This window comes from Oncorhynchus tshawytscha, linkage group LG05, assembly GCF_018296145.1.
Source record: "Oncorhynchus tshawytscha isolate Ot180627B linkage group LG05, Otsh_v2.0, whole genome shotgun sequence".
In the NCBI taxonomy this organism is placed as follows: Eukaryota; Metazoa; Chordata; class Actinopteri; order Salmoniformes; family Salmonidae; genus Oncorhynchus; species Oncorhynchus tshawytscha.
The window spans coordinates 56,913,501-56,927,066 of NC_056433.1; the positions used below are offsets into that span (position 1 = coordinate 56,913,501).

Genomic DNA, 13,566 nt, shown 5'->3' on the forward strand with positions numbered 1-13,566 from the left:
ATTTTTACAACTGTTTAGAATGGTGATCTGATATGAGGTTATGATTAATAAGTTTACTATAGGCGTGATAGGTAAAGACCTTTTAGAGTTTAATTCGGGAGATGGTAACTCTAAAGAACCGCTCTCGTGGTGCCCCAGATCTTAATGAGTTCATTGTTACATGAATAATTAAAACAAAAATCAGGTAACAATTGAACATCGTTAGTTAGATACATAACAGTCTTCAGATTAATGTTAAAGTCAAGTCACGACAACAGCATGATGCTGACACCACCATGCGTCATGGTAGGGATGGTGCCAGGTTTCCTCCGGACGTGATGCTTTGCATTCAGGCCAAAGAGTTCAATCAGACCAGAGAATCTTGTTTCTCATGGTCTGAGAGTCTTTAGGTGCCTTTTGGCAAACTCCAAGCGGGCTTTCATGTGCCTTTTACTGAGGAGTGGCTTCCGTAGGGCCACTAATGTAAAGGCCTGATTGGTGGAGTGCTGCAGAGATGGTTGACCTTCTGAAAAGTTCTCCCATGTATAGATGAATTCTAGAGCTCTGTCAGAGTGACCATCGGGTTCTTGGTCACCTCCCTGACCAAGGCACTTCTCCCCCGATTTCCACTGTTCTTGGGGACCTTCAATGCTAGACATTTTTTGGTAACCCATCCCCAGATCTGTGCCGCGACACAATCCTGTCTCGGAGCTCTAAGGACAATTCCTTCGACCTCATGGCTTGGTTTTTGCTCTGACATGCACTGTCAACTGTGGGACATGATATAGACAGGTGTGTGCCTTTCCAAATCATGTCAACCAATTTAAATTTACCACAGGTGGACCAATCAAGTTGTCGAAACATCTGAAGGATGATCACTGGAAACAGGATGCACATGAGCTCAATTTCAAGTCTCCTAGCAAAGGGTCTGAATACTTATGTAAATAAGATATCTGTTTTTATTTTTAATGAATGTGCAAACATTTCTAAGAACCTGTTTACGCTTTGTCATTATGGGGTATTGTATGTAGATTATTGAGGGGGAAAAAATGATTTAACCCATTTTAGAATAAGGCTGCAAAAAAAGTCAAGGGATCTGAATATTTTCAGAATGCACTGTTTATAGATTGGGTCCTTACCTGTAGAAAGACCACTTGAGCAGGAACTGTCGTGCGGCCCTGGGAAAGCTGGGGCTACCTTCGTGGGGCTTAAGGACCTGGTTGACCACGTTGTCGAGCCAGGCGGCCCACTGGTCCAGAGAGCTCTGCTGCTGCAGGGTCACCTTGAAGTCCTGCTCCAGCCGCTGGACCACGCTCTCGTCACACTGACACACCCACGACGCCTGCTCCTGTTTACCAACACACACAAAACACATCATACAAATAATATGTACAAACACATACGAATAGACATACAGTCAGAAGTCAGAACTATCAACAGGTGTTGATAGGTAGAAGTGTACCTGTACGTTGGCGAAGTCGACACGATTGAGGTCGCTGAGCATCTGGTTAATCTGAGAGGTGTTCTGCAGCACGGCGCGGGCCGCCTGGGCCAGGTGGTTCAGAGAGGTGTACCGACGCAGGGTCTGGGCAAATGCACTCACCACCGCTGCCTAGAAAATGTACAGGGGAGAGGTGATTGACTTCACCATGGAATGTCTCTCAGTGTACTGTTACTACTGTATCTGGGAGTATCCAGGGACATTATCAGGATGCTGGGGCATTTTCTGTACCTTGGTGCGGACAATCTCATTGGGAAAGTCGCTCATAGCTGTGGTCAGCCAGCCCTCCAGACTCTTGGCAAAGTTGCGGATGGCCTGAGTGAGAGTGCCTGCAATACAAAACAGAACCTGGATAAATATAAATGACTGGGGAGGAGTATGTGTTTGATTTGGAGTAGTAATGATGGAGTGTAGTAATATAGTGTTGAAGGTACTCAGGTGAACGTACTGGGAACAGGGCGCAGCACGTCAGGGATGAGGATCTCCACCAAGGCCTGGTACAAGATGTGGTCACAGCTCCTCATCCACAGCTTGACAGGCTCATACTTGCACAGAGCAATCAGCTTCTGCCTGGGGATCACCCCCTCCATATCCTCATCACTACAGACACACATAGCATACAAATCACTAACAGCACAGTTTTAAATCACAGGAAACATGCATATAATGCCTTCATGTTTTTCCTAATTCAAATAGAGTACTTTAGTGGTCTGACCTGTTGGGGATGGTGGTGGTTCCGTCACTAGATGGCGCTGTTGAAAACCAGAAGGTCTGCCACAGCTTCTCAATGTAGTGGAACTGGAGGTTCATCACCACGTCCAGAGTAGCCTAGGGGAGGAGAGGAGGATGGGGAATGACAAAACACACCAAGCGGAGCCATGGCAACCAGACACACAACAAAGTTTCTCTGCAGCAGCCTCCCAACTGAACCCTCAGTTTGAGTCAGAGGCCAAGCTTAACGCTGCCTTCCTTCCAACCCATTGATCCCATCCACAACGAGAACCAGATTTGAAAGTGACTACGAATTAAACTCTAATATGAATTTAATGTTTTTTTTTTAATAACACCGATACCAGTGTTGCGGTATCATGGCAAGGAAACAAAACGAGGCGGATTTAACTTCTTTAGGAAAACAGCCCTAACGTTGGAAACAACAATTATGTTGTCATCCAGAGTCAAATTTTTTTAAACAAACAATATTTTGCATACAGCAGGTTTTTAAAGAACCAAAGAGTTGTCTGCTTCGGGTTTTCGTTTTTGCCATGGAAGAAATATGGCGATACGAGTATCCACCTGGCCCTAATGATTAGTGTGTACTATAAGAGCTCCCTGTGACATTGGCAGGCTCAACTCCCCACCCACACGTGACTTCCTCATTCCTGTTTGAACTCTAACTAATCAACACTCCACTGTGATAGATTTATTATACTTAAGATTTACTAACTCACTATACAAATTTACAGTAACTTCATGGGCTAAAAGGAGACAACTTCAGTGAGAATTTGTAAAAAAGTATTTTATATAACGTTACACAAAGAGACCAAAAACATAGGCCACAGAAAGCCTACGGTAGGTTTTAATAGCACATAATATAGACAGCAGTGAGCGTCCTGTATGTTTTGTCTATCAGTGCTCTGTGGTACAGTGTCTCTCTTCACTATGATTCACACCATGCCCAGAGATTCTCCTTTGGCAGGACATGCTCCCGGTCTCCAGTTACAGCCCAGCACAGTATAGGCTTTCCTTCAATCACATGATATGTTTTTGCTTCCAAGAATCACCATGGCAACCGTGTTTACTGTTGCCCCAGCAACAGCTTAAACACTGAACTCCAAAACAAAAAAGGAGAATTCCCCTGCTCCTACAAACAAGTGTTTCACCTCCCCAGTTTTACCACACAGGAAAAACAGCGTGCTGGAGAAAGACAGACAGGAAAGAGAGAACGCGAGAGAGAGGAGCAGGCTGGGACTGATATTTACTTCATAATGTGGTTCCAGGTTTAAGTTTTTATTACTAATTGTATCATTCAACTCAGATGCAACAGCAGGCTTCATTGGCATGGCTGATAGCAGGATATTTGTCTCTTATCAAAAATCTACTTTGACATTAATAAAATGCAAGTACGGAAGCCAAAGCCAATGAAGATGGATGTGGAGGTAATTCATGCATTGCTTGAATGTACAGCTGTGTTTCCACTGAATGCAGGGTGAGGAATACGTTTTCCCTGAAACTACACCTTGATTTGTCCTTTGTACACTTGTTACCTTTATACATTTCAATTACCATGAATAATCCACCTAGTATAAAGTCAACAGATCGTTGTTCGCTCACAAAGAGAAAAGCGCATAAACATTAAAAACACACACACACACACAGCATGTGAGAGTGACAGAAATGCGCCGGGCAGATAAAGGCAGGAGCCCATGTGCCCATCCACAGACAAGGCAACACAAAGGCCCAGGGGGAGGCGAGCACAAAGACACCAAGATGTCCACCCAGCGAGCTGAAAGGTTAATTGGCATGTCTTAAAGGCTTCGCTGAGATGAAAGGGAGGCTGGAACAAAAGGAGCGTGGTGTGGCCGGACAGAGGGAGGCCACGGATAATATCATAAACCCACGGCTTCAACGCTTTAATTAAGCTCTTCAGGGCCCTCTCACTTTCTGTACATCTCCTTCTCTCTGTAGCTTGAAAAGTCCCCAAAATATTTACATTAAACATTTCACTCACTCATCACTATATCCCATCCAGGGAGGTGGTATTCTCACCAGCCACATTCAACAGTAACCAAGGAGGAGGTTATAGCACCAGTTCTGAAATGTAACTTCCCTCATACATCAACTAGGACAAGACCAATGTTCGCTCTAATTTTTTCCAGCAATGAGCAAATTACAGGTCTTGTGAGCAGAAACACATTTTGCGAGCATTCTGTGTAACTTCCGGCGCGCATTAACTGTGAACACAGAGGCTGTACACACTAAGTTAGTTTCAGAAAGTGGCTGATAGGCCTATATTATGCTCAAATAGCCTATCAACAAAACCAATAGAGCAAATGCCATAACATTTCCACATGGATTCAGAAAGTATTCATACCCCTTGACTTTTTTCACAATTTGCTGTGTTAGAGCCTGAATTTAAAATTGATGTAGTGTCACTGGACAACAGTAACACACACAAATACCCCATAATGTCAAAGTGGAAATGGTTTTAGATTTTTATTTTATTTTTTACAAATGAAGTAAAAACTAGATTTTTGAATGACTACCTTGTCTCTGTACACCACACATGCAATTATTTGTAAAGTTCTGTAACTACGTCACTCAGGAACATTCAATTACGTCTTGGTAAGCAACGTATATTTTTGTTCTTATGTTAATTTTAAAATGTTTTATTGCAACAATAACAATATTACACATCAATACAGGGACATTCCTGTGAATTACAATGATTTTTTTTTTTTAATAGAACACCAGGCGAAACGCCAACGTTGTCTACCAAATCACATACAAAATGAATACCCTTGTCAAACCGAAGACCTTGAAAATGGATTTCCTATTCATTTTAATAACTCTTATTCCAAATCAATGTTTTGTGGGGGGAAAGAAGTGTACTTTAATATCATTTTCCAGAAAAATAACATTTGCTGGTGAAACAGACAACTTCACAGGTAATTTGAGGGTCAAAATCACATTTCATTAGGAATTCAAGTCCACCAAGTTCATTAAAAATGATACCACAGAGGTAGGATTGGACAGACAATATCAACCAATTACTTCCAAAAGCACCCACCAACGACTCAATAGCCTCCAAGATCAGTCTTTCACTAATTGTGATTTACGAATAGAAATGGGTTTTATTCCTCCAAACAAATCTAAATAACAGAATTTACTTTGTTACTAGAAAGAAAAAAGGGACTGACTTGGGTAAATTATTCTAGATAAACCATGAGTCTTTGTATCCTGTGTGAATTTATGTATGCTCCCACTAATTCTCTTTTTTTCGCTCTTCTCCCGGAGGACCAGCGCCCTAGGGCTATGCCTCAGGACTACCTGGCCTGATGACTCCTTGCTGTCCCCAGTCCACCTGGTCGTGCTGCTGCTCCAGTTTCAACTATTCTGTCTGTGGCTATGGAATCCTGACCTGTTCACTGGATGTTCTACCTTGTGCCGGACCTGCTGTTTTCGACTCGCTCTGTACTGCACCTGCTGTCTAACTCTGAAGGTTCGGCTAGAAAAGTCTAGTGGTTAGAGCGTTGGACTAGTAACCGAAACATTGGAAGTTCGAATCCCCGAGCTGACAAGGTACAAATCTGTCGTTCTGCCCCTGAACAGGCAGTTAACCCACTGTTTCTAGGCCGTCATTGAAAATAAGAATTTGTTCTTAACTGACTTGCCTAGTAAAATAAAGGTAAAATAAAAAAAACTGACATTTACTCTTGAGGTGCTGACCTGTTGCACCCTCTACAACCACTGATAATAATAATAATAATAATAATAATAATAATGATCATTATCATCTCATCTATGAACGTTTGAACATCTTGGCCATGTTCTGTTATAATCTCCACTCATCACATCCAGAAGAGGACTGGCCACCCCACAGAGCCTGGTTCCTCTAAGTTTCTTTCTAGGTTCCTGCCTTTCTAGAGAGTTTTTCCTAGCCACCATGCTTCTACATCTGTATTGCTTGCTGTTTGGGGTTTTAGGATGGGTTTCCATACAGCACTGTGACGTCGGCTGATTTAAGTGCTTTATAAATACATTTGATTTGATTACAACCCATAATTGAGATATCACGTTGCAGCCACTGACTTAATGAAACTAATCATATTATCGATGTTTAAAGAGTATCTATCTGAAACGTTTAGTGATAACAATTCCTAAATATTTAACTGGTATGGAGGCAATGTTGACGGAGTCACAGCAATGAATTGGGAATAGCCGCCCTATCCTTTAGAAAAAGGCTAGTATCATCTGCAAATTGACTGATATTTATACATCTTTAAAATATCATTACCAAAAATAAAGATCCCTTTTAAATCCTCTGATTTGTTAAGAAATACAGCTTGTAGTGATGCTAGTCGGGTGGGGAGCGATCGGTTGAGGAGCATACATTTAGTTTCACTAGCGTTTAAGAGCAGTTGGAGTCAATGGAAGGAGAGTTGTGTGGCATTGAAGCTCGTCTGGAGGTTAGTTAACAGTGTCCAAAGAGGGGCCAGACGTATACAGAATACAGAGAAGAGAGTCGGCCCGAGAATTGAACCCTGTGGCACCCCCAGAGGCTGCCAGAGGTCCGGACAACAGGCCCTCCAATTTGACACACTGAACTCTATCTGAGAAGTAGTTGGTAAACCAGGCGAGGCAATCATTTGCGAAACCAAGGCTGTCGAGTCTGCCAATAAGAATGTGGTGATTGACAGAGTCGAAAGCCTTGGCAAGGTCGATGAATACAGCTGCACAGTAATGTCTCTTATTGATGTCGGTTATGATGTCATTTAGGACCTTGAGCATGGCTGAGTTGCACCCATGACCAGCTCTGAAACCAGATTGCATAGCGGAGATGGTACGGTGGGATTCGAAATGGTCGGTAATCTGTTTGTTAACTTGGCTTTCGAAGACCATAGAAAGGCAGGGTAGGAAAGATATAGATCTGTAGCAGTTTGGGTCTAGAGTGTCACCCCCTTTGAAGAGGGGGATGACCGCAGCAGCTTTCCAATATTTGGGAATCTCAGACGATACAAAAGAGGTTGAACAGGCCAGTAATAGGGGTTGCAACAATTTCAGCAGATAATTTTAGAAAGAGAGGGTCCAGATTGTCTAGCCCGGCTGATTTGTAGGCATCCAGATTTTGCAGCTCTTTCAGAACATCAGCTATCTGGATTTGGGTGAAGGAGAAAAGGTGGGGGGAGAAATGGCAGGTTGCTGTGGAGGGTGTCGGGCAGTTGACCGGGGTAGGGGTAGCCAGTTGGAAAGCATGGCTAGCCGTAGAGAAATGATTATTGAAATTCTCAATTATAGTGGATTTATCGGTGATGACAGTGTTTCCTAGCCTCAGAGCAGTGGGCAAGCTGGGAGGAGGTGCTCTTATTCTCCATGGATTTTAGTGTCCCAGAACTTTGAGTTTGTACTACAGGATGCACATTTCTGTTTGAAAAAGCTAGCCCTAGGAAAGCTAACTGCCTGTGTATATTTGTTCCCAACTTCCCTGAAAAGTTGCATATCACGGGGCCTATTCGATGCTAATGCAGAACGCCACAGGATGTTTTTGTGCTGGTCAAGGGCAGACAGGTCTGGAGTGAACCAAGGACTAAATCTATTCCTAGTTCTGCATTTTTTGAACGGGGCATGCTTATTTAAGATGGTGAGGAAGGCACTTTTAAAGAATAACCAGGCATCATCTACTGACGGGATGAGGTCAATGTCATTCCAGGATACCCCGGCCAGGTCTGTTAAAAAGGCCTGCTCGCAGAAGTGTTTTAGGGAGCATTTGACAGTGTTGAGGGGTGGTCGTTTGGTCGCAGACCCATTACAGATGCAGGCAATGATCGCTTAGATCTTGATTGAAAACAGCAGAGGTGTATTTGGAGGGTGAGTTTGTTAAGATGATATCTGAGGGTGCCCATGTTTACAGATTTGGAGTTGTACCTAGTAGGTTCATTGATCATTTGTGTGAGATTGAGGGCATCAAGCTTAGATTGTAGGATGGCCGGGATGTTAAGCATGTACCAGTTCAGGTCACCTAGTAGGACAATATCAGAAGATGGATGGGGGCCAATCAATTCACATATGGTGTCGAGGGAAGTGAACATATGGGTCCAGTGAGTGGTTGGGCTGACTGGGAACACGGCGATTCAGACAGTTAGTAGGCCGGTGCTAACAAGCTAGCAGGCCGGGGCAAGCAAGCTAGCAGTTAGCAGACCGGGGCTAGCAAGTTAGCAGAAGGGCCTTTGGGGGACGTCGCGATGGAGGTAAGTCTGTTTTTGCCTCTTTGTGCGGTGGCGTCGATAGACCAGTCGTGGATTTGTAGGGTTCCAAGTAGCTCTAGGTAGCTAGCAGGCCACGGTTAGCAGAATGGGCCTTCAGCAGACATCGCGCCTGTGGGGCCTGTTGGAATCCTCGGGCAGATTATGTCAATATTCCAGTCGTAGAGGATCGGCGGGGTTCCGTGCCCCGTACCGGCAGTAGAAGGGGTCCGGATATTGTAGCCCAGGAGTGGGTTTCATTGGTAGCCCAGGAGCCCTAGCCGGGCTAGCTTCAGGCTAATTGGTGCTTGCTCCGGGATGGAAACGCTAGCCATGAGTAGTCACCCGGGATTGCAGTTAGCTAGTTGCGAAGAACCAGATGAAAATGTCCAGAGTTTGCAGTAGGAATCCGGGGATATGGAGAGAGAAAAAAAATAGGTCCGTTATGCTCTGGTTTGAGTCACGTTGTACGAACTGGCGAGAGCTTTCTGAGCTAAAGGTTAGCTGATGACCGCTAGCAATGGTTTGCTAACTGATAGCTGGTAGGTAGTTAGCTGGCTAGCTTCAGTTGAGGGATTCCAGATCCAAAGTAAATATAAATTCTTCAGAAAAAAACAGATCCACGCCACATTGGGTGAGGCGGGTTGCAGGAGAGTATTGAGAAGTTGAGGTTTAGGAAAATATTTGAAAAAGATATGCGAAGAAAAAGATATAAATAGATATATACATACATATATAGGGACATGACAGGACAAAGACAGACGTCTGACTGCTACACCATCTTGGATTTCGCCAATAGTTGCCCTTCTTTGTGAGGCATTGGAAAACCTCCCTGGTCTTTGTGGATGAATCTGTGTTTGAAATTCACTGCTCGACTGAGGGACCTTATAGATAAATTGTATGTATGTGTGAGGTACAGAGATCAGCTAGTTATGTTAAACACTATTATTTCACACAGAGTGAGTCCATGTGACTTGTTTAGCACGTTTTTACTCCTGAACTTATTTAGCACGTTTTTACTCCTGAACTAATTTAGCCTTGCCATAACAAAGGGGTTGAATACTTATTGACCAAAGACATTTCAGGTTTTCATTTTTAATGACATTTGTAAAAACATAATTCCACTTTGGCATTATGGGGTATTGTGCGTAGGCCAGTGGCACAAAACCTCAATTGAATCCATTTTAAATTCAGGTAGAAACAACAAAATGTGGAAAAAGTCAAGGGGTGTGAATACTTTCTGAAGGCACTGTATGTTCAAGTTATGTGCTCTTGTCGGAAGCAAAAACTCCCCCATTCCTGACCAAAATTTGCTAGAACCGGGCTGGTAACTCAAAAAATATCAACAAATGTGCACACGCGGCTACACGCTGCTCTGTGATCTCAAATGTGCATTATAGGCTACTCTCCGACCAGGGATGATAGAAAAAAAAAACACGTGTACCAGTAAGAGAGAACAAAGCTGCTCCTCCGCCTACAACAAAATCACCAACTCAGTCATGAAGTTAAATATTATTTCAATGCAACAAACCAAACTTACGTTGATTCAATCCCAATTTCCACAGCAAATCGGGAAAGCTAGTGTACATTTTAGTGAAGACCAATCTATTGTGCGTCTGCATGGGCTGGCAATTTGTCTGCGCTGGACTGCTCCAGGAGCTGCACAGCTTAGAAAGAACATTGGACAGGACACCTGTTGAGGGCTGCAGCCTCGCTCTCTGGCAGCGCCGGTTGCCCTAGACTAGACCACACCAGAGCAGTTCAGAGTTTGCAATGTGGTGTACGTACCTCACAGTGGTCTCTGTACAGGTTCTGCAACTTCTTCACGTCGTTCATGTTGATGCGTTCAGGGAGGGGCTGGGTGCCCAGGTCAGGGATGGGGAACGGGGGCAGGACATGGGACACATCTGCAGACACAATGACACAGTTAAATCCCAAAGTGGTGTCTAATAATCCTGTGAAGCAAGATCATCATTTTAAAAATTTTAAATCTACATTATTCTTGCATCCAGTGATCAAACTGTGCTAGTCTTGCCCTAGGCTACCATGGCAAGCTATCTAAAAGAATGTCATCATCATCATCATCATCATCGTTATATCCTTTATTCACAAACTATGGCATTAATGTGAGCTCTGTTTTGGTACAGGAGACATGATGCGCTGCCTGAGTGTTACAGTGTGGCTAGCGGCAATCCTTACCAATGTACTGCTGGTGGTGCTGGCTCTGGGCTGCCACAGACTGCTCTGGGGTGCTGGCTGAATGCTGGGAGCCTCCTGACAGGCTGTCCCCCATGCCGTCCACCTTCTGGAGGGGCTTGAACCTGCATAGAGGGGAGAAGGCAGCACAGCTATGTTGGGTGGGGCTGGGAAGAACTAATGGATGACTGGGAGAGGAAGCACAAAAGAGCAGTGGAGAGGAAAGGGTGGAGAATAAAGGCAGGTGTGAGGTTAAATAAACCATATATCTGAAATTAGGGTGAGCGCACCATTTCACTCTGCTGGAGAGAGTCCACTAAAAGGGTTTTTGGGCAGAGGACATGAGGTCAATTCTTTAAAACACAAATGAACTTGAGCTGACAGTATAGATTAAAGAGAACTAGAGTAGAGGAGGATGTGAGAGGTAGGGCTCACCTTTGTTTCTGGTGCACAGGCTGCTGTCTCATGGCCATGTACTGAGAGTCCTCTTGCAGTCTGTTGAGTGGAGAGTCTGGCTTCAGTCTAATGCCATAGTAGTGGTATTTGGAGTTGCCTCTGGAACAAACAGGAACATTAGGGGTTAATAAACAAATATTGTATTCAGCTTTGTAAGTCTTATCAGAATAAATACTCACCAACACCACATCAATCAATCCAATCCATCATTAACACTAGAGGTCAACCGATTAATCGTAATGGCCGATTAATTAGGGCCGAATTCAAGTTATAACAATCAGATTTTTTTTTTTTTACACCTTTATTTAACTAGGTAAGTCAGTTAAGAACACATTCTTATTTTCAATGACAACCCACCGTTCCTAGGTTAACTGCCTTGTTCAGGGGCAGAACGACAGATTTTTACCTTGTCAGCTCGGGGATTCAATCTTGCAACCTTACGGTTAACTAGTCCAACGCTCTAAACACCTGATTACATTGCACTCCACGAGGAGCCTGCCTGTTACGCGAATGCAGTAAGAAGCCAAGGTAAGTTACTAGCTAACATTAAACTTATCTTATAAAAAACAATCAATCATAATCACTAGTTAACTACACATGGTTGATGATATTACTAGTTTATCTAGCATATCCTGCGTTGCATATAATCGATGAAGTGCGTATTTGCGAAAAAGGACTGTCGTTGCTCCAATGTGTACATAACCATAAACATCAATGCCTTTCTTAAAATCAATACACAGAAGTATATATTTTTAAACCTGCATATTTAGCTAAAAGAAATCCAGGTTAGCAGGCAATATTAACTAGGTGAAATTGTGTCACTTCTCTTGCGTTCATTGCACGCAGAGTCGGTGTATATGCAACAGTTTGGGCTGCCTGGTTCGTTGCCAACTAATTTGCCAGAATTTTACGTAATTATGACATAATACTGAAGGTTTTGCAATGTAACAGGAATATTTAGACTTATGGATGCCACCAGTTAGATAAAATACAGAATGGTTCCATATTTCACTGAAAGAATAAACGTCTTGTTTTCGAGATGATAGTTTCCAGATTCGACCATATTAATGACCTAAGGCTCGTATTTGTGTGTTATGTTATAACTAAGTCTATGATTTGATAGAGCAGTCTGACTGAGCGATGGTAGGCACCAGCAGGCTCGTAAGCATTCATTCAACCAGCAATTTCGTGCGTTTGACAGCAGCCCTTCAAGCCTTGCGCTGTTTATGACTTTAAGCCTATCAACTCCCGAGATTAGGCTGGTGTAACCGATGCGAAATGGCTAGCTAGTTAGCGGGGTGCGCGCTAATAGCGTTTCAAACGTAACTCGCTATCAGACTTGGGAGTAGTTGTTCCCCTTGCTCTGCATGGGTAATGCTGTTCAAGTGTGGCTGTTGTCGATGTGTTCCTGGTTCGAGCCCAGGTAGGGGTGAGGAGAGGGACGGAAGCTAGACTGTTACACTGGCAATACTGAAGTGCCTACAAGAACATCCAATAGTCAAAGGTATATGAATTACAAATCGTAGAGAGAAATAGTCCTATAATTCCTATAATAACTACAACCTTAAACTTCTTACCTGGGAATATTGAAGACTCATGTTAAAAGGAACCACCAGCTTTCATATCTTCTGAGCAAGGAATTTTAAACATTAGCTTTAAAATGGCACATATTGCACTTTTACTTTCTTCTCCAACACTTTGTTTTTGCATTATTTAAACCAAATTGAACATTTCATTTTTTATTTGAGGGTAAATTGACTTTATTTATGTATTGTATTAAGTTAACATAAGTGTTCATTCAGTATTGAGTCAGTATTGTTGTAATTGTCATTATTACAAATATATTTTTAAATGTATTTATTTTTAATATATTTTTTTATTATTTTATTATTATTAACACTACCCTGCTCTTCCTCATCCTTATCATCATGGTCTTACCTTGTGCCGAGGCGGCGGGTCCTGAGGCCCATGAAGACAGAGCGGATGAGTTTCCCAAAGGAGGCAGCGTTGACCGGGTCCAGTTTCTGCTCCTGACAGTGGCGCAGGTAGTGGTTGTAGAGGGAGCTCCGGGGCAGGCTCACCCCCTCTGCTGTCTCATAGTTATCCAGCAGCCACTGCAGCTAAAAACACACACAGCACAGAAACAGTCAGTCAGACCTACTGGACCCTGTCTGCTGCACTCTGATCCTTACTGTACAACTCCATCCTAAGGTTGAAAGGCTAGAACCCAGTTACTGAGATTTACCACCCAAAACCACTCCTTCCTCCCCCCAGGTACACGCACACACAGGCACACGCCAACCAACTGTTTAGTGAGTTTAAAGGAGAGAGAATTTAGATTGTGTCAAAACTGTCAAAGGGAGTGAATTGGTATATTTGAGGTATAGCAGGTACACACACGTACACGATAGCACGCACACAGGTACACAATAGTGTAACAGTATAACTTTAGACCGTCCCCTCACCCATACCCGG

General features: G+C 43.3%; 1 protein-coding gene across 3 annotated transcripts in view; it reads right to left on the reverse strand.

Annotated features, from left to right (window-relative positions):
- rfx2 (regulatory factor X, 2 (influences HLA class II expression)) overlaps window positions 1-13,566 on the reverse strand; it is a 62,413-nt gene that overhangs the window by 6,446 nt on the left and 42,401 nt on the right. For all 3 annotated transcript variants that reach the window (XM_042322122.1, XM_042322121.1, XM_042322123.1), the window contains 9 exons: window positions 13,030-13,211; window positions 11,071-11,190; window positions 10,639-10,760; window positions 10,228-10,346; window positions 2,196-2,308; window positions 1,929-2,080; window positions 1,712-1,809; window positions 1,442-1,591; window positions 1,119-1,327 (listed from right to left, as the gene is read on the reverse strand). In XM_042322122.1, the coding sequence (XP_042178056.1) occupies window positions 1,119-1,327; window positions 1,442-1,591; window positions 1,712-1,809; window positions 1,929-2,080; window positions 2,196-2,308; window positions 10,228-10,346; window positions 10,639-10,760; window positions 11,071-11,190; window positions 13,030-13,211 (1,265 nt within the window). The remainder of the gene's footprint in view (window positions 1-1,118; window positions 1,328-1,441; window positions 1,592-1,711; window positions 1,810-1,928; window positions 2,081-2,195; window positions 2,309-10,227; window positions 10,347-10,638; window positions 10,761-11,070; window positions 11,191-13,029; window positions 13,212-13,566) is intronic.